At 48.4% G+C, this 24,194-nt stretch overlaps 1 protein-coding gene across 1 annotated transcript in view; it reads left to right on the top strand.

The window, feature by feature from the left end:
- The window catches only part of KIAA1210 (KIAA1210 ortholog), a 135,910-nt gene that overhangs the window by 71,037 nt on the left and 40,679 nt on the right, over positions 1-24,194 (top strand). Inside the window, 2 exon segments of the mRNA XM_054507800.2 lie at positions 123-230; positions 19,215-19,285. Coding sequence (XP_054363775.2) covers positions 123-230; positions 19,215-19,285 — 179 coding nt within the window.

The raw sequence follows: 24,194 nt of genomic DNA, 5'->3' as shown, positions 1-24,194 counted from the left end.
CTGTGGACTTCCCCTTGGCTGACACCTTGCCATCCTTGGTCCAGGGGCTGGCTCTCAGTCAAACTGCCCTGTGATGTTGGATTACTCCCGACAATGTATGTTTCCATAGAACTTTGATGCTTTTGTGTCACTCCGATGCTTGGTGGCCATCTCGGGGAGCCAGCCAGCTCAGTGGGCCCCTCACACCGTGCCAGTCAGCTTCTCCTACTCTAAGAAGAGGATGCAGGAAGGTGAGGCTTAGCGCTTTGGCAACAGGCACCTGACACCTGACCAGGGTGTAGCTATTGTGATCGATGCGCCAGCCTGCTCCCCTTGGCTGCACACCTTCCCTGATGCCCCCCTGCCACGCCGTATGGACTGCTGTGGAGACCAGAGGCCACCAATACTGACTTTTTATGAGTCCTAGTTGCAGGTATTCAGGGGACCAATGCATTCCTTCTTCGCCGTGCGGAGGCCCCTGGCACCCAGATGCTGGAAGAGGTCTCCCCCGCAGGTCCTTCCAGTCTTGGACTGGCTCCCCATTCCACCTGCATCCTGTTCTCCCGAACGCGAAGCCTGGCCCCGTGTGAGCCTCCAGCTGGGGAAGGCAAACAGAAGCTAGCAGGAAGCACCCGACATGTGTAGCTGCAGCTACTAATCTTCCAGCTTCCACTCCTCCCTGTAGTAAGTGTTTGATGTGGTCATTAGAGATCCCTGTGGCACTTCGCTTCCTTCTCTTTTTCTCTTCTTCCCGGTGTTTCTTCCTCTTTCTCTTCTTCTCCTTCCTCCTCTTCCTCTTCCTCTCCTCCTTCTCCTTCTTCTTCTTTCTTTTCTTTCTTTCTTTCTTTCTTTCTTTCTTTCTTTCTTTCTTTCTTTCTTTCTTTCTTTCTTTCTTTCTTTCTTTCTTTCTTTTCTTCTTCTTCTCCTCCTCCTTCTTCCCCTTCTTCTTCCTCCTCCTCCTCCTTCTTCTCCTTCTCCTTCCTCTTCTTCTTCCTCTTCTTCTTCTCCTTCTTTCCCTTCTCCTTCTCCTCTCTCCTCCTCCTCCTCCTTCTTCTTCTCCTCCTCCTTCTCTTTCCTCTTCTTCTTCTCCTTCTTTCCCTTCTTCTCCTTCTCCTCCTCCCCCTCCTCCTTCTTCTTTTTCTTCTTCTTCTCCTTCCTCTTCTTCTCCTTCTTCCCCTTCTCCTTCTCCTCTTCCTCCTCTTCCTTCTCCTCCTCCTTCTCCTTCCTCTTTCTCTTCCCCTTCTTCTCCTTCCTCCTCTTCCTCTCCTCCTTTTTCTTCTCCTTCTTTTTCTTTCTTTCTTTCTTTCTTTCATTCTTTCTTTCTTTCTTTCTTTCTCTTCTTCTTCTTCTCCTTCTTCCCCTTCTCCTTCTCCTCTTCCTCCTCTTCCTTCTCCTCCTCCTTCTCCTTCCTCTTTCTCTTCCCCTTCTTCTCCTTCCTCCTCTTCCTCTTCCTCTCCTCCTTTTTCTTCTCCTTCTTTCTTTTCTTTCTTTCTTTCTTTCTTTCTTTCTTTCTTTCTTTCTTTCTTTCTTTCTTTCTCTTCTTCTTTTTCTTCTCCTTCTTCCCCTTCTTCTTCCTCCTCCTCCTTCTTCTTCTCCTCCTTCCTCTTCTTCTTCTTCTTTCCCTTCTCCTTCTCCTCTTTCCTCCTCCTCCTCCTTCTTTCTTTCTTCTTCTTCTTCTTCTTCTTCTTCTTCTTCTTCTTCTTCTTCTTCTTCTTCTCCTTCTTCTTCTCCTTCTCCTTCCTCTTCTTCTTCCTCTTCTTCTCCTTCTTCCCCTTCTCCTTCTCCTCTTCCTCCTCCTCCTCCTTCTTCTCCTCCTCCTCCTCCTTCTCCTTCCTTCTTCTCCTTCCCCTTCTTCTATCCCCTCCCCCTCCTCCTTCTTCTCCTTCTCCTTCCTCTTCTTCTTCTCCTTCCCCTTCTTCTCCTTCTCCTCCCCCCCCTTCTTGAAGAAAAGCTGTTAAGTCCCGTTCCCTGGCAAGGGGCCCAGACTGGGCATTTTGCTAACCTGCATTCCCCCTGTGGCATCTGCCCGAGACACTCCCCATTCATGAGAGCCATAGGAGAGCCGGTGGAGTGCCAGGTGCCCACCCTGGGGAGGCGCTGTCCTAGGCCCCCAGCCTCACCCGGGGCAAGTTCTTGAATAAACTACTTGCCATATCTACCAGTTTACCAAAAGTTTGCCTTTTTGGACTATTTATAATATAGGTAAACTTTTTAACTTGTAAAAATTCATTAGGAGGAAATGGTTTTAAAGCTTTTTTTTTTTAAGCTTTTGGAAAGTTCTCTGAAGATGTAGTTGGCAGGTTTCATTTGGTCATTAGCAGCATCCCGAGTGTTCCATTTGCTGTAGGGAGGTTGAGTTTCCTTGGGAATATATTTAAAATGTGGAAATGTCTATTATTTCATCAATAACCAGAATTTCAGCATTTTATATGAGAATGTTCATGCTAGTTTCAGTTGAAGCCTTTGAAAGCCCATTTGCTGTTGGGCCAACTTTAGCATTTGAGGGATTCTTTCGCTAATTTCTCACGGGGCACAATTTTTATTGTTTGTTATTTCTGGAAATCAGTAGCCAAAATGTAGTATGCGATGCAGTTGCTTCTGTGGTTTCTGAATTGATTTTCTCCTTTAACGCTCTTCTAGCTTTTTTTTTTTTTTTTTAAGATTTTATTTATTTATTTGAGAGAGAGAGAATGAGAGACAGAGAACATGAGAGGGAGGAGGGTCAGAGGGAGAAGCAGACTCCCTGCCGAGCAGGGAGCCCGATGCGGGACTCGATCCTGTGACTCCAGGATCATGACCTGAGCCGAAGGCAGTCGCTTAACCAACTGAGCCACCCAGGCGCCCCCTCTTCTAGCTTTTTAAAGCAATCCATTTTGTATCTTTCCTTTACAAATTCATAGTTATGGTTGGTGGCTAGGAAATTCGAGGACCTAATTGTCCAGGACATTCCAGTAATCCCCTCTTGGCATCTTCACTCACGTTCTGTTGCTTGAAATGCCTTTACTCTTTTCATGAAGTCTCCAATAGCTATTAAAACCACCCATCCGATGCAAATTGCTGTAAACCATGATTCAGTAGGAGAAATGAGTTTGGGTGAAATAGCTTGTTTTCAGAAGGTGAGGTTAATGAAAGATTGGCCGTTTGATTACTTCAAATACATTGGTAACCTTAACCCAGAGGTTCTCAGCAGGGACGTGGGGACTGATTTTGCTCCCCAGGGGACATATGTCTGGGGACATTGGTAGCTGTCACAGCTAGGGGAAAGGTGTGATACTGGCATCTAGTGGGTAGAGACTAGGGACGCCGCTGAACATCCTGCAGTGCTCGGGAAGAGACTCCCACCCTCCCGCCCCCAACCAAGAGTTTTCCAGCCAAATTTCTCTCTAGTGTTTTTGTTTTGATTTAAAATACCAAACATCTGCCCAGATACTGGAGACCCTCATTCACTAGATTTTTTCCTCTTTCACATTTACCGAAGTGCAAGTCCAAAGAGGAGCACCCTGAGTGTTTAGACCAGCATTATCCAATAGAAGCTTCTATTGGTGATGGAAGTTTCTGGAGTGTTCTCTATCTCTTCTGCCCACAAGCCACGTTTGGCTACTGAGCATTTGCTGTGTGACTAGTGTGACCGGGGAACTGAGTTTTTATTTTATTTCCCTTAAATGGGTTTAAAGTGAAACAGCCACATGTGCTGAGTGGCTTCCACATTAGACTCAACTTTAGCAGCACTGTAGCCCTGGTGTTTCGTGGCTCTGGGACCAGACAGTCCTAAGTCCGTCTTCACGGACCACCACTTTCTAGCTTGACAGGCTTGAGTCATCTAAGGCTTCTGAGCCTCAGTTTCATCATCTGTAAAATGGGGGTAATAATGGGACCTATTCCTTGGAAGATGATGAACATACAATGCAATAATGTGTGAGCAGTAAATCATGTAGCACGGTGCCTGGCGCAGAAAGCGTTTGAAAGATGTTGATCCTTGCCAGCGATCTGTGGTCAGTATAGTAATTGTCGTCCTGTAAGGGGGGCTTCTGCAGGGCTTCTAAACAAGACGTCCCCTGCAATATTCTTGAAGGCCAGAGCCCTAACTCTCGGCCCTCACCGCGTGACCACAGGCGGGCCTCTTTGGGCCTTGCTCTTCTCATCTGTAAAATGGGAATAACGTGATCATCACAATAATGCTACTTCCCTCTCTGTCGATGTCGCAGGATTGCTGGGAGGGCCAGATGGCTCTGGAGTGGTTTGAAGAGGACAGAGCCCTCTATGAACGTGAGGTTTGTGTTCTGAGTTTGCATGAAAGAGTGCTTTGCTTAGAGTCAGCACAATAGTTCTGCCTTTGGGAGAATTGTACATTCGAAACGAGGGTGCCTGCACCGGGGAGGCTGTATCGGAGAGCCGCGGGGAAAGCAGGAGCTCTCCACAATGTCGGGCCCTCCTCCCTCCGTCACCCAGCACAGCGTCTGGCCTGAGAGCTACACACGCTGAAAACCACGGGCACCATATGGTAGAAAGCGCATGACGCTTTGGAGCCAGACATGGGTTTGAATCCTCGCGGTGTTACCTGCTAGCTGTATGGCCATGGGTGAATGAAGGCCTTAGCCTGCCTGAGCCTCAGTTGTTCCCTCTGTAAAATGGATATAATGATTCCTACTTCCCAGGGTGGTCACAAGGATTAAATCAGGTAACTGACGGGCCCATAGGTTGCCCTCAGGAAACGTGAGCTCCCTCGCCACCCGATGAGCAACTGTTAGCTACTTAATTAGTCGTAATCCCATTTCTGTTCCTCTGGGATGGAAAAGGAAGTGCAAGCGTTGGCTGAGGGCATGGGAAAACGGTTTAGGCCTTTCTTGAGAGGAGGAGTCTCTCTGCCCAGAGGAGCAGTCTGGACCGTTTAGGGACAGATGAGGACAAAGGAGAAAGCACGGGGCTCTGAGTGAGTCACAAACACAGTGTTAATGGGGAGCCTGAGCAGCCTCTCCTGAACTTGGGAGAGCCCTGAAAGAAGTCCCCGGGCTCTGTGTGCCCATTCTACAAAGCCGGCCACCAGGGGGCCACCGGGGAGAGTAGAGCTACCTGCAGGAAGTCTCATCCCTTACTTTTTGGGAGAGCCATGAAGAACAGGGGACACATGTCATTCACACCATGGGATGAGAATGATGATGAGAACAGCTAACATGTCCTGAGGGCTTATTATGTGTGACGCCCCATGCCGAGAGCTTTCTATGAGCTAGTTACCAAATTGCCTGTGAGAGCAGGACCCTTCTCTTTCTTGAGCACCGTTCTGATTTCTTAGCACCCGGCAGGTGCTCAACAAACAGTTATTAAATGAATGAGTCCTCACAGGTGGTGTTTGATGGAGGCACTACTCTTAGCCCCACTTCACAGATAAGGAAGTTTAGGTTTTGAACAGCTCAGTGACTTGCCCGAGATCGCAAGCTGGTAATTGACAAGAGCCAGGATTCAAAGCTAGATTTGTCCAGCTCCATAGCCTAACCCTTTTGCAACTATGTTATCCTTCCTCTTCAGAAGGTCAAGGTGCCAGATTTCTCTTTCTGCAATAAAGGAAGGTCTGCGTAGACACTACTGGATCACAGAATCAAGAACGTCGCAGAAAGACATGATATTGTGACCTCCCTACCTCCATCCTACCTACTCCCTCCACCTCCCAGATTCTTTCCCCAGACAGATTTGTTTCATGGATAAGGAAACTGAGGCATGGAGAAATCATATGACTTGTTCCAGGTCACACAGCTTGTGAAGATCTTTATTAGTTTGAGTTTCTGTCCTTAAAAGGCTCAGAGACTGATAAGGAGAGGAAGAGTTTCATCTATTGGGGCCAAGGCTAAACGGGAAAAAAATTAACAAAGGGCTGCTCCATCCTGTTAAAGCAACTTACTTGAATTTTTTTTTTTTTTTGCAAGTAGAAACATAAACCATTTTACTCATCTAATTTGAACAGTTGAAACTGTATTCCTTGTTACAAACACAACAAGATTATAACAATATAATTCATTTATCCACTATAGCATATAAGGGAGATGTTCAAAATGAGGAGTGGAAACAAGAGGGAAGAAAAAGAAGAGATACAGGGCATGGGAACATCTAGATATGGATAAGGAAAGAGCAACAAACTGGCAGGCTTTTGTATATCTCACAAAAGATTGCTACTAAAGATTGCTAAAGTCATGTTGCATTTTTCCATCAATAGGGTCATTATCTTCTATTTTCTGTCCTGCGGACCTCAGAGGCCAAGGACCAGCCCATCCTATAAGCTATGGGTCATGTTAGTTCCTTACCCTGCATCAGATCTCGCTGTTTCAGGTCGCCCCTTTCCCTAAGCTCAAGCGTTCTGGAAGAATGGAGCGAAAAGTAAGTCAAAGGGAGACTCCTCTGATGTCTGTGGGGGTTGGGGAAAGGAAAGGGTCCTGGGAGCCCAGGGCATGTCTGCCTACCCACACGTTAAGCAGAGCCCAGAAGAGAAGGTGGAGAGTCTGCTCCCCTGAGTTTGCATAAAGCACATGGACAGAGCTTTTGGTGTTAGTTCACTATTCACGTGTGCTACTTACAGGATGTCTCCAGAAGCCTTCTAAGGGAATGAGGTGGGGGGAAAATCCCCACTAAACCTCCATCACCTGTTTTTGAAGAAGAGAGTTTTAATTTGGCATGTGAGGAATGTCTGTTTCTTCTGTGCCTCTGGTTTTAGAAGCCAAATGTCAAAGATGCAAGACCTTATTTCAGGCAGAGATGGTCTGTGTTTGCTCTTTCAGATGCAGAGGAAGCAGGGCGCTCTCTGGGATGAGGTGGTTAGCTCCCCCATACGGATGGGTTCCTGATTTGAAAAGATTTTAAAAATAAATTTTTTGAAGGGGCAGAAAGAATGAGTGGGGAAGTTTAAGTCAAATCTCCTGCAACCCTGTGCAATTATTTTGCTGTTTTTTAAAATTGAGTGTAATTAACAGACAGCATTATATTAGTTTCAGGTGTACAATATAGTGATTCAACAATTCTGTACGTTACTCAGGGCTCATGATGATAAGTGTACTCTGAATCCCCTTTATTTCCTTACCCACCTCCGCTCTGGCAACCAATAGTTTGTTCTCTGTATTTAAGAGCCTGATTTTTTTGGTCTCATTTTTTTCTTTGTTTGTTCATTTGCTTTATTCCTTAAATTCCACATGTGAGTGAAGTCATATGGTATTTGTCTTTCTCTGACTGACTTATTTCATCAGACATTATACCCTCTCGGTCCATCCGTGTTCTTGCAAATGGCAAGATTTCATTTTTTATGGCTGAGTAATATTTCCTTGGGTATATGTGTGTGTGTGTCTGTGTATACACACATATATGTATATGTATAGATGTGATATATACATATATACATCACATCTTCTTTATTCATTCATCTATTGATGGACACTTGGGCTGCTTTCATATCTTGGCTATTGTGAATAATGCTGCAATAAACATAGGGGTGCAGCTATCTTTTCAAATTAGTGTTTTCATTTTATTTGGGTAAATACCCAGTAGTGGAAATACTAGATCATATGGTAATGCTATTTTGATTTTTTTTTAAGGAAACTCCATACTGTTTTCCACAGCCTCTGCATTTTTAAAATGGAAAAAAATAGCTTGGGGGTGCTTGGGTGGCTCAGTTGGTTAAGCGTCCACCTTCAGCTCAGGTCATGATCTCGGGGTCCTGGGATCGGGTCCCACACCGGGCTCCCTGCTCAGCGGGCAGTCTGCTTCTCCCTCTCCCTCTATGTGCTCTCTCTCTCACTTGCTCTCTCTCTCTCAAATAAATAAATAATCTTTAAAAAAAGAAAAAGAAAAGAAAAAAATAACTTTCTAAAAATTGCCTCTAAACAATCTGAAAGTAGGAGAGTTTTCTGAAAATATGACAGGCTTCTGAAGGGTCTGCTCTGAAGGCAGGTCCCCTCTTGGCCAACTCAAGTAGGGCTTAGAGTGGGCCTCTCCAGCCTCTCTGGAGATGAACTGGGAATTTTGATAGATTATCTCAATGGATCATAAAATCCTAGGATGCCCGGGCTAAAAGGAATCCTGGACTCCAAGTCTAATTGAATTCCTTAGTTCTTGGGTGAGGAAACAGGCCCAGAGAAAAGACTTGGTGTGCCAAGACCTCACGGCTAATTAATAGCAGAGCTGAGACATCAACTCTCCAAAAGTTGCTGTGGGCCTCTTTGGAGGGTCAAGTTTTAGAGATATTTATTAGAAAAACAAAATACCTTCCTTTGTGGTCACAGTCCTCTCTAGATATCATTCAAGTTGCTTTTTTCTTCACCATCCTGCCCCTGCCATCCATGTCTTATGGCTTCCCACTTTAGCTTTTCTGTCCCAGTCATGCCCAGTATCTAATGTGATTCGTAGCAGGGTTTCCTTCGGCAGGTGGGGTGGGGGGCGCCTAGACCCTTTACCTCAGGATTGCCTGGGAGCTTATAAAGCAAGCAGATCTCTGGGCCCACCGCCAATGAGGAATCAGAATCCCTAGGGCTGAGGGCCCATGCATCCATGTTTGTCAGACAGGATGTTGACTTGAACCCATTTCTCACACCCATGTCCCCTATCTATTGTAGTTGTTTAAAAAACCCTACTGTTCAGGGGCGCCTGGGTGGCTCAGTCGTTAAGCGTCTGCCTTCGGCTCAGGTCATGATCCCAGGGTTCTGGCCGAGCCCCGCATCCAGCTCCCTGCTCAGCGGGATGCCTGCTTCTCCCTCTCCCACTCCCCCTGCTTGTGTTCCCTCTCTCGCTGTGTCTCTCTCTGTCAAATAAATAAATAAAATCTTAAAAAAAAAAAAAAACAACCCTACTGTTCAGTGAGCACTTCCTTTGTACCGGGCACGGTGCTCTTTTTCACGCACTATCTCCTTCATTCCTCAGATGCTGGCTGGGTCCTTCCCTGTCACTCTCAAGTGGGCAACAGAGTAGTGTCCATGGTGGGGGGGGAAGGGGCCAGGCCAACAAAGCAGTGTCCATGGCGGGGGGAAGGGGCCAGGCCAACAGAGCGGTGTCCATGGTGGGGGGGAAGGGGCCAGGCCAACAGAGCGGTGTCCATGGTGGGGGGAAGGGGCCAGGCCAACAGAGCGGTGTCCATTGGGGGGGGAGGGACCAGGTGTCTCCCACCCCCACTGAAGCGCTCTTCCTGGGCGCTCCCCCCAGTGCGCCTTCTTCTTCTCCTAGGCCATTCTGACCCGAGATTCTTCAAGTTTAAGGAAGCTCGGGAGATTTCTGTTCTCCAGGTTCTCCCTGCCGCTCTCCTTTCCCCTGAGGTGGTGGCCCTACTGGGAAGAGCTGTGTGCACCCCGCTGACTTCTCCCAGGTGGCGACCCTGTTCCTCTCCCTGCCGGGAACAGCGCGGGCGGAGTGAGGGGATGAACGGGCAAGAGGAGGCCTTGAGAAAACTCTGTGCTTTGGGTTCCTCTCTGCTTCTGTGACCGGAAGTGGACACAGGAGAAGGGAACCAGGAATCTTCATTCTGCCCTTGGCCATCTGGGCCTTTCTCTCTGCCCCGACTAGCGGCCTCTAGCCTGGCCTGGCTCCAGGCCGTTCTTCAGGGGGGTCCCTCCTTCTCTGCCCTCCTGGTGTCTGGCCTAGCACCAGGCTCTGGGCCACTCCATTTTCCAGTCGGTTGCCATCTGGCATCCCTGGTGCTAGCACCTCCCTCCTGTGGCCTGTCGGTATTGGTCCAGGAGCTTCTGGCTTCTTTTCCAGAGACTGGACCAGAGAGGTGTGAGAGTCAGGTGTGAGAACAGACCTGACCCCGGGCAGAAGGGATGTAAGGGAGACAGGCATCACCCGTGCCTCATTGCCCTGAGCACATCATCCTGGGCCAGGTTCTTAGGCTCTTCCAGGTGGCCCAGGGTCTGTGGCTGTCATCGGCCCTCTCTGCCCCCACCCCCACCCCAACTCACCTATGCTCTCAAGTGGGTGCCTCAGTGCTTAAGCGGACAACAAAATTTTCTGCCCAGCAGATGGCCCGTCTTAAGGTGGGGCTCATCTCTCAGGCCTTTCGTGATTCCTCCAGCCTCGTGCTGCTTTAAGCGGAGCTGCCCACAAAATCACCCTCTAGAACTTTCTGTGGCCACACGCCTTCCATTCCCCGATTCTTCCATCTGCTCCTTCCCTTCCCTCTCACCTTTCCTTGTTCTTTGACTTCAACATCTTAGCTCTCTGGCTTGGCTTTGCTGCTCCCCGCCCGCCTTGGCAATGCACAGACTCTTGGGGCCTACAGACCCCTCCTCTATGTAGTCAGTAGCCTAGAGTTTAGCCTTTGGGTCCTTGTCATAAAATGCCATAAGAGAGCATGTGATAATTTAGTCTCACGTCCTCATGTTACAGATGTGGGAACTGAGGCCCGGTTTGGAGGGAGTGTGGCAGGGCCACAAAGATAATCTGTTGGAAGGGCAGAATCAGGACCCAGGACTTCTGATTCCTAATCAGATATGGTTCCCAAATCTTTCACGTGTGCTTGTTTCTCGTCAGCAGAGAGTGGGTCGTTTTATGTAGCACGCATGGGCCCTGGAGTCAGATGACCTCGCCTTGCCCGTGGACTTGCCTGTGACCCTGGGCAGTTACTTAGCCTTTAGGCTTCCCTCATCTGCAGAATGGGGAGGATCGAGAATAAATAGTACCCACCTCATGGGATTGTTCCGAGGATCGAAAGAGAGGATGCGTGCCCATATTAACTATGCAGTAAGTGCTGACTGCTGTGTTTCGTCGTCGCAGCTCTGAGCCCCTAGTAGGGCTGCATAAAGACTTTGGGGTAGCAAAGAGAGGGGCCTTGGGAAAGATGGTTCTGACTTTGTGGCCTGGTTCAGAGGGAGTGATTCCAACGGTGGGGATCCAAGGCCATGTGGAGAGGTCAATGCCATGGCTGGGGTAAAGGGAGAGATTTGGGGATCAGGGAACCTTTTCGTAACCCTTCCTGCGACTCCAAATCTGTAGCTGCTTCTGCCTGGCTGCAGGGCTGTGTGTGGGGTTAAGGGCTATGGAAATCTGGGGCCTCGGGCTCTCAGATATCACCTTGCCCAGGAATGGCCAGGGCTCTCAGATTCTTGGGTATGTCTTTATTTCAGGGGGCATGTGCCCTTTGTGGGCCACGGCCTCCCCCTTCCCCACACCCACCCCTTCCCCGTTAAGGCACAGTGCACTCCAAGACCTCCGTGCCCTGCCCTTCAGAACTGGGAGGCCAAGGGCTAGTTATCATAACCATGAGGCCAAGCTGAGACTGCCTCCCCCAGCCCCCACCCCGTGGGCTGAAAGGGCCTGAAGATGGAACTGAAAAGCTACAAGTTGCCTTCAGAAAAGGTACAGGTAGCTCAGCTTGGCATGGCGGCGCATTGCCGGGGCCTGGTTTTCTCCCTCCTTTATCTCCCCTACCTCCTCCCCCACCCCCTGCAGAAAATGACTACCCGTGTCTCATCTTCTAGGGGCCTTTGGAATTCAAAGGCCAGGAAGCATCCGGGCCATAGCCCACAGACTCCAACCAGCCACGAAGAGCCCACGCCCCACGCCAGCACCACCACCCCCTTTCTCCTTTTGCCTTTCTCCCCCACCTCGGAAAATTTTCACCCCCCCCCCCCCCCGCCAGCTGATGGATTATTGACCGCCGGGAGCTGTAATAACAGCAACCACAACAAATACCTCATAAACTAAAAAACCACAGGCACACTCCACTTGGGATGGCCTTGAGCACTAGCAGAGAGGTTGGGTCCAGAGCTCTGGGCACCTGACACACCCTTAAAGCTGTGAAGTCCATCCTCAGGGCCCCTTGACTCAATTATGGCTCTCCCTTGAGTCCTCCAGGGCCCCCATGCTTCCTGCTCCCCTGGATGGGACCCTACTTCAGCTTGGCCACCCAAGGGGCCCATGCAACAGACGTGTCCCCTTTAATACTGCATGATGGCTCCTTGTAATATGTGTGGCCAGTGAGCCATTTGGGGCAGGATTCTTTGTTGTTAAACTGGCCAGTGAATCTTGGCAAAGACGTTAGGGGCTGAGAGTAACCTCGCTAGTGTCCTATTTTTGGGTCCTGTCATAGGCCAGCATGGGAGATTCTCTGGGGGCAGGAGAGGGTGGGCATTTAATGCTTACCAGATTTTGCCGAGTTAGGAGGAAGGAGAGTGTGGTGGTCGAGCCATGGGCTCCCAAATCCTCCAGAACCGGATTTGAGTCCTAGCTCTATTACTCCTGCACAGATGACCTCATGTCAGCGAGACTCAGTTTCCCCACCCGGGAAACGGGGATGGACATAATGCCCACCTCATAGGGACCTTGTGAGGCTTCAGTAAAGAACACACGAAGAAGCAGCTTTCATGGTGCTTGCCTGGCACGGAGCAGGGCTCTGCAATTTCGTTCATTGTGTTCACTATGTAATATTAATTGTCCCTGACTGCAAGGACAGAGCCCTTAATCGTAGGGTATGTGGACTGACGAGACAAAATGAGACTCCCCATCGGCTAGGCTTTGAGGCCACTGGAGAGATGGCAGAAAGAAACTTCTCGGCCAAGTTCTTTGCATTTTTTTTTTTTTTTTTTTTTTTTTTAATTTTTTTATTCTTATGTTAATCCCCTTACATTACAACATTAGTTTTAGATGAAGTGTTCCATGATTCATTGTTTGTGCATAACACCCAGTGCTCCATGCAGAATGTGCCCTCCTACATACCCACCACCAGGCTAACCCATCCTCCCACCCCCCGTTCTTTGCATTTTTGACCTCCTGGGGATCTAAGGTGTTAGGGGTGGCCTGAGTTGGGTCTTCCTGAGCTTCTACTGGTTTACTCTGGGGGGTTGAGGCGCAATGGGGAGGAAGGAAAGGCAGACCTGGAGGCAAGCTAAAGACCTTTGAAATGGAAGCATGGGAGGAGGAAAATGCACAAAGAAGGAAAAAGAAGGAAGAAGAGGAGGAGGAGGAGGAGGAGAAGCTGCAATCCAGTGCAGCTCTTGTAGCTGCCCCTGTAAGATAAGATGGGGCGGGGGGGAATCTTTCCTCTTGCTCTCTTCTGGTAGTGGGACGTATCTCCACAGAAATTTTGAGCCGTCTTCCCGCTGAGACACCTGTTCTTTTGAGGCTTCCTCCAGTCTCCGGGACAAGTCTCCATGCTCCCTGGCTCACAAGCAGGGTGCTAAGAGGTCTCCCTGAAATGGGCTTCCCTATCTATGGTGGGGACGTGGGGGGTGGCAGGCTTGCATCTTTCTCTGGCCTCCTGGAGTGGGAGAAAGGCCTGGGTGACAATTTCTCTAGAACAGGTGTCTGCGACAGGAATCCCCTAGAGCGTGCTTAGCCATCTGCTCAATGGTTGTGGTGGTCAGACACCCGTAGGTGAGGGTGTGGGGTGTAGAAAAGTGACCCTCTCTCCCTCCTGTGTCTTCCTCCTGGCGCCCATGGGCACTTGGAGGCGGGGCTTTGCGGAAGTCACTGAAGATGTCACATCACCTAAGGTGCCCCCAAAGCCATGCGGCACTTTCCGCCAAGGGCTCTCCGAGCCAGGCTAAATGACCAGCAGGATTGTTTCCCTCGACCCAGGATAGCGCGAGGGGGCTCACATCTGCTCCCCGGAGCATACGCAAATGTGCCACCTCGCGGTGTCCGCGAGTCCGGAGCCCCGGCACCGTGGACGTCAGGGGCTCGCGAGGCAGCACTTAGAGGATCAGCCGTGGCTGAGGACCCATCCGAGGTCGGAGCTTTTCTTCCAGACGAGCTGGTGGGTGGCAGAATTCAGGCTTTCGAGATGGTAGGGTTGAGGTCCCCACTTTCTGGCTGGTGGTCAGCCTTGTTCTCAGCGGCCGGAGGCCACCTGCCAGGCCCTGCCACGTGGTCCTCACTCCGCACGACGTAGCGGTTTGGCCCTTCAAGCCCAACAGGAGAGCGTCTGCCGTGGCTTCGCATCTCTCTGACTTCTCTGTCTGACCTCTGGACACGCTTTTAAAAAGAGCTTGCCTGATTAGGCCAGGCCCACCCAGACTCCAGGAGAGGGGATTTACAGGGCACGCACGCTTAGAGTTCTGCCTACCACAGACTCCACGAAAAGCATTTCAGCCTGCCAGATTATTTGCTACAAAACGAGGCTAACTGCTTTCTGTTAGCCATCCCCACTCTGGGAAGCCAGCAAAGGTGTCAAGCAGAGCCTTCTGAGTCCTTGAACCTGAACCAGGCTGTGGTTAAAAAATTGCAACAGCCTTGGAAGGCAGGCCTTATTCCCTTGTCGCTTCTTTTTTTCTCCCCCCTAGAGCCCTTGTTCAGCCCTCAAGTCAGACAGGCTGAGAAGCAATAGGCAGCTGCGAGGCCTAAGCATCTAGGGTTGGCCCAGAGCAAGCAAGCATTTAAACGATGACTGATAATGAAACTTTAGATCCCTGCTGGGCCGGGCTTCCTGATGCCCGTTATGACATGACTTTATGCTCCTTGGAAGTGGTTCTGAAGGCCTCTCATTCACTGGATAAAAGCATACGTTCTTTCCTCTTTCCCTACTCGGCTTGCCAATTTCTTCACGGATTTTGTGCAGAGGGGATTTTTACTGAAAGTGTGTCTCATATTGTCCCCATGTGTTTAAAAAAGGGGACCGCTTTCCCTACCGATTTCCTATTTGTCACCGCAGCACCCCCTACTCCCTGCTCCTGTGTTCGTCCATCTGGAAAAACATGCAGCGAGAGCCTTCCATGCGCCTGGCCTCGTTCTAGGTGTTGGTGACATCTGGGTGGGCAAGATGTGGTCCCTGTCTTCAAGGTGATATCAACTGTGACGGAGGCAAAGGACCAAGAGCATGGGGCACAGACCTTTGAGCTGGGTCTGGAGGAACGGGTAGGATTGTAAGGATGTGGGGATGAGGGAGTTGACGTTCTAGGCCAAGCGGACAGAGCACTGAACGTGAGAGCACCTGGTGCGTCTGGGGAATGACGGGTAATTCTGGGCGTGAGGACATGAGTGGGGGGTGGACTTCTGGTACAACGGAGAGGGGCAGGGAACACCAGATTGCGGAGGGCCTCGAGAGTCAAGGACTTGGCTCTCATCCTACCGGCAGCAGGAAGTTGATGAACTAGTTGAAGCTGGGGAGGCTCACGATCAAGACCAAACATTGTGACTTTTTTGAGATACCAATGAGGTGACAGCAGTTTTTGCTAAGTATCATTCATACACAAAAGCATAGACCAGAGGACTTGGCCCAAAGGCCATTTTTAAAGAGGCCTGGTCTAACGAAGGAACCAATTCACTTTAGATTTAGATTAGCCATCATGAGAGAAGCGAAAGAAATACAACGATGCCTCTGTGAGGAGGTACTTGGGAAGCAAAGCTCTGGTTCATAAGGTCAGCCCAAGGCCAACAGGAAAGGAGTTTTGCCAGGGGTGGAGGGCTGTAAGTAGGAGAAGGCAGGGTATCTGTTCCTGAAGCTTCCTCCGTGAGGTTCCGGGCCTAGCCCAGCTGAGTGGGGCTCCACACCCAGGGTTCTCGTGGCTGGGACACCTACGAGTAGATTCTCTACACCAAGGACAGGAGGGGCCCAAGTGTGCTTGGTTCTGCATAGATGAACAGCCTAGGAGTGGGGCCCACCTCGCTAGGAGGGAAGGAAGGCCCTGCAAAGCTGGGAAAACAAGGGGGTCGCTCCCCCAGGACAAGCGCTCCTACAGCATGCTTCTACTTCTAAGAAATTTCTGACCACAAAGATGGCTCTTATGTTACTTCCCCTTCTTTTATTGAATTTAAGCATTCGTGCACCAAACATTTATTGAGGGCCTGCTGTGTGCTAGGTATCATTCTAGGGGCTAGGAGATCCAGTGATGGACAGAATATGCAAGGCCCCTGACCTTATGGAATTTACATTCCAGTAAAGAAGACAGACAAGAAACAAGTAAATTACTGTAGAATATGATTTTAGGTAGTACTGAGTGCTGTAAGGATGTTCATAAAGGGTCATGTGATGGAGAGAGACCAGAGGCTCTAACCAGGATGGTCATGGAGGTCTTTCCTGGGAGGGAACATCTGAGCTGACTTGAAAGCTACAAAGGAGTCAACTGTGCAACTAGCTGGGGAAAGAGCCCTCCGGGCAAAGGGGACCGCAAGTGCCAAGGTCCTGAGATCAAAAGGGGCTGGGTGTGTTGGGTCATGGTGAGAAGGCCACTGAGGCTGCAGCAGAGAGAGGAAGGAGGAGGGTAACAGGATTGGCGGTCAGGGGGGCACGAGCATGGGGCCAGATCACATAAGGCTTGGGGGGTGCGTAAGGAGCTGGGACTTTGAGCGTGATGGCAAGTCACTGGGGGGTTTCGAGCAAGGGGCTGGTGGGACAGACGTGGCCACCGTGTGGAGAATAGGAGGCAAACAAGGAAGCGAGGAGACCGGTTAGGTCACTGTAGTGATGCAGCAACAAGATAATGGTGGCTCAGACGGGGCCAGAGAGGGTCGGATTCCAGAAATACATGCAAGGAGGACTCGCAGGATTTACTGTCGGATTCGATGTGGCATACGATGGAAAGAGAGGAATCAAGAGCTCCTAAATTTCAGTCTGAGCATTTGGTTAGTGGCATTTTTCGGAGCGGGGGAGGGGGGGAACTGGGGTGGGGGAAGGAGTGGGTATGGGGGAAGCAAGAATTCCACGCACCAGTAGTTGGAGGTGTTGGCGAGGCAGTTGGTTATAGGGCCATGGGGTACAGAGGAGACATCAGGTCTAGAGACAGACACCTTGGAGTCCAGTGTAGAGATGGTACTTCAAGTCTGAACGAGATCATTTAGGATGTGGTAGCCCCTAGCCATGTGTGCCCTTCGAGCACTCAAAATTGTCACCTGTGTGAAATGCAAACCGAATTTCAAAGACTTAGCGTGGAAAAAAAAAAAAGAACGTAAAATATTTTGGTTCTGTTGAGTTAAATAAAATATGATAATGTTTGGGCTCTACTGAGGTCAAAGTAACCCCACCAGTTTTCTTTTGGCTTTTTTTAAATACGGCTACTAGGAATTTTGCAACAACGCATGTGGCTTGCAGTGGAGGTTCACGTTCATGTTTCTACTGAATGGCACTGATTGAGGAAACGGTCATAGATAAAGAGGGCCAAGGACAGAGACTTTAGGGGCTACAACATTTCAGATCTAGGGAGAGGAGGAAGGTCAAGCAAAGGAGCTTGAGGAAGAATCAGCCAATGAGGTTGGAGGAAAATTAGGGGAGTATGACGGTCAATAAGCAAAGTGATAAAATTATGCAAAAAGGAGGGCGTGTCAGATGTTGCTGGGAAGTCAGGGGACTTGCAGTGGCATTTAATAAGAGCCATTTTGGTGGAGTGCTTTGGAAGGAGTTCAGGTCGGAAGCCTCAATTCAGAGAGAGAGCCCAGGAGACTCAGAAGTGAAGACATAAGGATAGTAAGTATAGATGACATAACCCTTTAAAGTTTTGGGGTGATAAGAAATGGGGTGATAACGGGAAGAGAATTTCAAATCAAGGGGAGCCATGTGTGTTTCGCTGTGTTGGGTGGGTGGGTGGTTGGTTGGTTGGTTGGTTGAGACAGGGAGACAGCTCAGCTGATGGTGGTGCTGTCTTCAGGGTCCTTGGGATTCGCTTAGGAGGATGAGGCAAGTGTGCTAGGAAGGATCGGAGACAGTCTACACTCGAGAGTTAGTCAAATCGAGTGATTCTATTAATTGCTCTAAGGGATTCAGATGCCACCAAGGTGTCCTCTTTCATTGTTCTCCCTCTTGGCTTCTGTATTTTCCTCTTTTGTTGTTGCTTCACTGTCTTCTACCCCTGTCAGTGGTGGGTTAAGGACAATATTAGCCTACTGTGGCCTGGTATTTTGGAAAACAGGCTCCTTTTCTATGGACTTCTCCAAAGCTCAGAGAGAGTTTATTTCCCTAGGGTATAAAAAGCCTTCCTTAGTGTCGGGGCGGGGGTGCTGCTATGTTTATTATGCTGGCCCAGGAACTCACCCATGATGTGAATTGCTCCTAGCTCAAGGAATTCTCCTGTCCTCCCTCGGGATTTCTGAGGGACTTCTGACTTTCTCCATCCCTTTGCTCCTCCCAAATCTCCAGGTGGAACTTGTGTGTGTGTGTGTGTGTGTGTGCGCGTGAGAATTAGGGAGCATTGTATGGGCTTGGGATTAAGTCATCTTCAGGCAGAATTGTGATATTGGCTCATAGAGTTTGAGTGACTTGAACATAGTGTCAATACTTTTCAGCCAAGGCCAGCCAGGACACACCTGTCATCGAGTGAGTTGGGTTTATTACTCATCACAGTTAGAAAGAACTCACACCATGGGAAGTCATAGGACTTCACAGTGAGAGGGTCTGAAGCCATCTCGACACCAGGGCCCTGTCAGCCCTCACTGTGGTTTGGAAGCGTTTGCTTTCCAAGGCCTCAGTCACTCTTGCTGGTGACCTCTCAAGTCCGCCTTAACCTCAGAGCCTACGGGCATCCCTCTCTACTTCCGGAGATGTATCAGGGGTGTATGGCTGGAGGGCAGGACAGGACTGGCCTGGAATCCATGCACAAAACAGCAATGGCAGTTTGACTATGTCTGGGAGCTGAGCAGATCTGGGGTGGGAAATGGGGCTCCAGAACCTACTTAACCCCCACTTGATGGTCCTTCAACTGGTCGGATCAAGACCCTAGGGGGAGCTCTTATGAGGCCCAGCTCTACCCGCCTCTCTACAGCTTCCCAGCTGTGTATGAATATAGCATCCTTTCTCTGGGTTAGGGTGCTGGTCGGAGCCCCCTTCCCAACCCACACAAACTCACATCAAAAATGTCAGCATTGATTTTTAAAGATCTGGTTATCCACAGACATGTTTCCCTAGACCTGTCAGCCCTAGCTTTTGCTAGAAGGCTAGACTGAATGGAAAATTTACAGTTGATGCTCAATTGATTATCTGTACTGATGGAGAAAAGCATAAGGATGGATGATTCTCCCATGACATGGAATCAGAGTCATGAGAGAATTAGCCTTTTAATTGTCACTTGGATTGCTTCCCATTTTTGGCTACTTAAAACAATGCAATGATAAACATTTTTGCATGTATATTTCTGTGTATTTACCTGTTCTAGACATTTCATATAAATGAAGTCATGAGCTTTTTCTTAAGGAAGGGTAATTTGCTCTCATGGCAATTCTCTTTGTCTGGTTTTCCTTGAATGGCTTAAGAATCTAACAGAAGGATAAAGGGTAAGGTAAAACGAGCATGTTAGGCCCTGGATATCAAATGATGATCTTTTCCTTTTTCACTCAATATTTTACTTTAGTGATCCTAGTATGGCTGAATCACTAAGTGAAGTTTCTGGAAGTCTGGAAGTTCTGGACACCAGTGATGAGGGTAAGTAGCCCAGTGGAATCTTGCCATCTAGAACTAGATTCGTTTACTGTGTGTTTAACCCCTAGGAAAAAAAGGAAGCCACAAGCAAACGAGTTCATATCAAATTTCTAATAACACTAGACTCAGTCTGCACTTACTTTGCAGGGTTTCTTTGCCTCTTTTTTGGGGGGTCCAACTCTGATATCACAAGGTTTGTCTGAGGCCCTGCAATCTTCTTTGGGGATGGTTACCGGTTTCTACTTACTAAGGCAGGAGAAATATTTCTGCTTAATTAGAAAAAAAAAATTTGGAGCAGATCATGACCTGAGAGGTTCAACTGAGGTTTTACTGTAGAGAGTAATCCAGATTTTTTTGTAATTTGAGGAATAAAGGGGGAATACAAACCAAAGATGCCACCACAGGCTTCTATTAAGTGGGACTCAATTTACAAAAGTTCTTTTTGCAAAACTTACTCAGATGTGTGTCCATTCCCTAAATTGTGGGGCCACCTAGGAGCGATATGTAACCGCGAGTGAGTATCAGTTCAGGAAGGCAAAGGTCACTAGATAGTGATAAGCCTCATCGACATCCCTCCACTGCAAAGGAACCATCAGACATAAAATAAGACATTGAATTTAAAGATAGGACTAAATGCAACAGCTCACTGGGTTGTTCTCCAATTTTTGTTGAAGTAGCGTATGATGTGGAAGACTTGATCCGGAAGAACAGAATGAACCTTCTTGTGGCTTCCTAGAGGCCCGCTTTTACTGCTGATGTGGGGCTGATGTGGGGCGGGGGATGCTGAACCTGGTGCACGGATCCTTGAAGGCAGGGCTTGGGGCTTCGTTTTGGTGTCACCATTGTTTTGTATTGGGTCTCAGAGAGAGAGTCCTTAGATCCCGCAAATATTCATTCAATGAATGAATAAAAAAATGAATGATAGGCCTCTTCACCAAGGCACCAGATTCTGTTCATTCACCCTACTAAACCAACTGACCTATCTTTTTGGATATGAGCTAGACAGATGCCTACAAAGGAAGGTGGCAATGCGGTGCATCTTGATGAAGAGTGAAGGTAAGGAAATGCCTTTTCTCTGCTTGCAAGATTTTGTTGTTTTAAAAGATCAGACGGTTGGGTACATTTTTAGAGCTAGTCGTTGCTAGCCAGAGAATAGCGTGGCTGTTTGGAGGTTGATGGAGAGAAAGGCTAGTTAGAAATATTTTCTTTCTAAGCAGCGATGCAAGAGAACAAGGTCACTGTCATGCGATGCATTTTTAAAGCCCCATTAAGTTCAGCCCAGGTGGGCTGCCTGTGTGTGCGGTGGATAAGCAAATATACAACCCAGAAGTGATGATTTCTTCATTGGAGTTAACGGTGTTTTCCTCTCTGGGGGGAAAATACTGCTTTCCGTGGGCTGTTTTCTGGCATGTGACACACGGCCCTCATTGGATGAGGATGTTGAGAGCTCCTGTCTGGGAATAAATAAATCAGTGGCTTTGTTATAGGAGAAGTCCAGAAGCTGGTGGCCGGGAGCTCACTGCCCACCACTGCGGTACCTGGCGGGGGCACTTGTTACCCAGTGTGGAGGTGACCTACATAAACATGGCTGGATACAAATGTGGGTGGCGACCTCTACCAGCTGCCTAGGTCTATCTAGCCTTTGGCACTTCAGCTTCTTTTGAAAACCAGCCTGGGCAGGGCTCAGCTGCTGGTAATTTAAAGGTACCCCTTTACAAAAGAGAGCTTGAAAGGCCATTTCATACACTTGAATATAGGGCAACTCTCTCAGATTTCAGTGGGGTTGCAGAATACATAGCTTGTGGACTGTTCCCAGACTCGTATCTATTTCTCAGGGCCTATCTCCACACATGGGGTCTGATGTGGTTGGGGCTCGGGAGGTCTCCTAAGCCAAAACAGGCCAAAGACTTGGACTCTTGCAGTTGATATTGGATATGTGGCAATGGGTTGCTCGGTAAGGCCGTGTGCCACTTCCTAGTCACTGCCCGAGGTCAGTGAGCCACCAACCCACCATGGTGGTTACCATCTCCTGGTGCACCCCCAGCTCTACCAACAGAGCTCTACCTGCCCCCCCATGCCCACATACTCAGAGCTAGCCCACAGGGACGAATGGAAACATTATTTTCCTTCTAGTGCCCGTAGTTGAAAGAGACACATGTTACTTAAGGTATTTTGGATCCTCATGGGAAAATAGGTTGTTGTTTTTGGCCAGCAAAAATGGAAAACTGGGGAGCGGGGGCACAGAAATTGAAATACATGCATCATTAAATGTTAGCCCCTGTTATGGTTCTAAAGTCTCTAGTCATTTTGCTGGTTTAGGGACATAAAAAGGTGTCAGTGCCTAATTTTGTCTGCCCATACGATGATTATGCTTGGTACATTCAGCTTTAGAGCCCGGATGTTTATTAGAAGTGTTTTTATCCAATTATTAAGTGTTTATAGATAGTGTTACAAGTGCGGCCGCTAGCCGCTGACTCTCTCATCTCTGCCTTTTTGCTGGTTTGTGAGAAGCAGGTTTGCCCTCCTCCCTTCTAGTCGGGGATTTTGAAGCAAGAGGGGCAACGATCGCTATGTTTCTGAACACTCTGAGCATAAAGTTGTTCCTCTTTTAGAAGACCAGAAGGAGACCACCCATCAAGAATCAATAAATCTTATCTGTTCTGGGTGAAAACTGGCAGGGACTTTTACACCAGAGAAATAGGCAAATACTACAGATAAGGCATTTCCCCCAAGAGATCCAGTTGATAAATTTTTTCCAGCAAAGAACTGATCATAGCAATTAGTATAGTAGAGTAATGCTCGATCATTTTCAAGCCACCCCCAAGCATCGTTCTAAATAATTTATCATTATAGAAATTAGTTGAACTTTTCCTGAGAAAAAATTATAGAAGGAAACTTGAAAAAAATATGTTTCCTGCTGTATCTTCGTGTTTTATTCTTTCTATCCGTAGGTAGAATCGCCAAGTTGGTCCCCATCATGACCCTATTTAGGTACATCCTAGTAGATGAGAAATGGCCCAAGCCATCCCAAACAGGAATTACTTAAGCAGTGATTATCAAGCATACAGTCCTCTGTCTTCTTGCATTGCCCCACCCCACGCTGGCTTCTGCTTCTAATCATTATACTGTACAGATCACTATTGATTGATAGATATGGGGCTGCTTCCCCTTATCTATAGATAAATAGAACTGATAGACCAATTCTACAGATAGAATTGAATCTGGTCTTAATAAACAAGTAATTATTGGGGCACCTGGCTGACTCTGTGGGTAGAGCCTGCAACTCATTGATCTCAGGGTCGTGAGTTCAAGCCTCACGTTGGGTGTAGAGTTTATTTAAAAAAAATTTTTTAAAAAAGGAAACAAGTAATTATTGATTCCCTAGTACTAGCTCACAGTTATTAGCACTTGCACCATGCCAGACCCTATGCTAAGCTCTTTACCTACACTTTTTACAACTTATATCAACCCTGACAAGGGCCAGTGTTTAAATTATAGGATGCTTAAGGATGATTCTGCTTGGCGACCTTAATTTAAGGGAAGTGACAGCTGTGTTGGTATTCTGCATCCCTCAATGGACTCAGTTGTCCCTTGGGAGCTACTGCATGCCTTTCACAGCGTCGGTTGCTGTAGGGGATGCAAAAGAGGGCCTGCCTACAGCCTTGATGTGGGGAACAGTAGCTAAGACACAGAACTGTATCTTACTCCTTTCTCGTTGATACCCAAAACATGGTAAGTGCTTGGTCTTAAATATTTGTTGGATGGATGGATGGATGGATGGGTGGATGGATGGATAGGCAGACTAGAGGGCATTCAGGTGTAAAACTTGGAAGGCCAACAGTCAAGTTTTAGGCATACAGAGAGAAGGGTTGATTGTGACTGAATGCCAGTGTCCCTTCAATTCTTGAAGTTTAGAAACCTTTTTCATAGGCCATAGGATTCCAGAGCTAGAAGGAACCCTAGTTCAGCATTTCCCATAGCGTGTTTTGCCAGACATTCTGCTTACATGCATTTGGGAGACAACATTGCTGCCCAGTATCTTAAAGCTTCACTGTTCACATAGGCATGTTGAAGTTCCAGAAAAGTCTTGTTGGAAAGCAGATCCCTAAACTTTGCCTAATCCAGTGTTTCTCAGAATGACTGGTCCGCAGACCCCTTTCTCATGCAATAGACCAATGATAGCCCTCTGAACACACTTTGGGAGATGCTGACTGGTGTGATCCCTTCATTTTCCTGCTGAGTTCCAGAGAGGTTGAGTGACTTACCCAAAGTCACAGAGCTAATTGATAGCAGAGCCAAGTCGAGGATTCCAGACTGTTCTGACTCTTGGGTGGTACTCTCCGTTACACCACTAAGCCTTTCTAATGGCAGCCCCATTGGCAACTCCCTTGCCTGGGCCCTTCCCTGCCAGGGCAACATTGCTATGCTGGCAAGAGGCCTTCCAGAGACCAGACTGTTGGGAATTTGGATGAGACACCTATGCTGGTAAATTATGGCGTGTGAAAGCAGTAAGAGCTGATTCTCTGAAGAATGCAGCACGCACTCCCTTCTCCTCGCCCCTCTTCTGCTGAGCCCCAGTAAAGATACAGGTGCTTGTTAGGAAACTAAAAAAAGCCCTAACAAAGCCTTAGGAGCATTTAAAGCTCCAAGGCCTTGCTTCTGCCCTGGTGGTTAATGTAGATAGCGCAAACTTGCAATTATGTGCAGGTGCAGCGAGCAGTAGCCCCCTAGATAATCCAAACCAACCGGCAAAAACGGAAGAACACACAGTGCACATAGTGCATGCACGCACTCACGCACGCAGACACACGTACGCACGCACTCAAGCACGCACACATGCATGCACTCGCGCGCACACACACATGCACGCACTCACGCGCGCACACACACATGCACGCACACACACATGCAC

This window comes from Mirounga angustirostris, unplaced genomic scaffold (assembly GCF_029215605.1).
Source record: "Mirounga angustirostris isolate CCGP_5_RB_7025 unplaced genomic scaffold, mMirAng1.0.hap1 SCAF_11, whole genome shotgun sequence".
NCBI lineage: Eukaryota > Metazoa > Chordata > Mammalia > Carnivora > Phocidae > Mirounga > Mirounga angustirostris.
The sequence above is the reverse complement of the archived record's forward strand: the minus strand, read 5'-3'. Positions and strand labels throughout refer to the sequence as shown.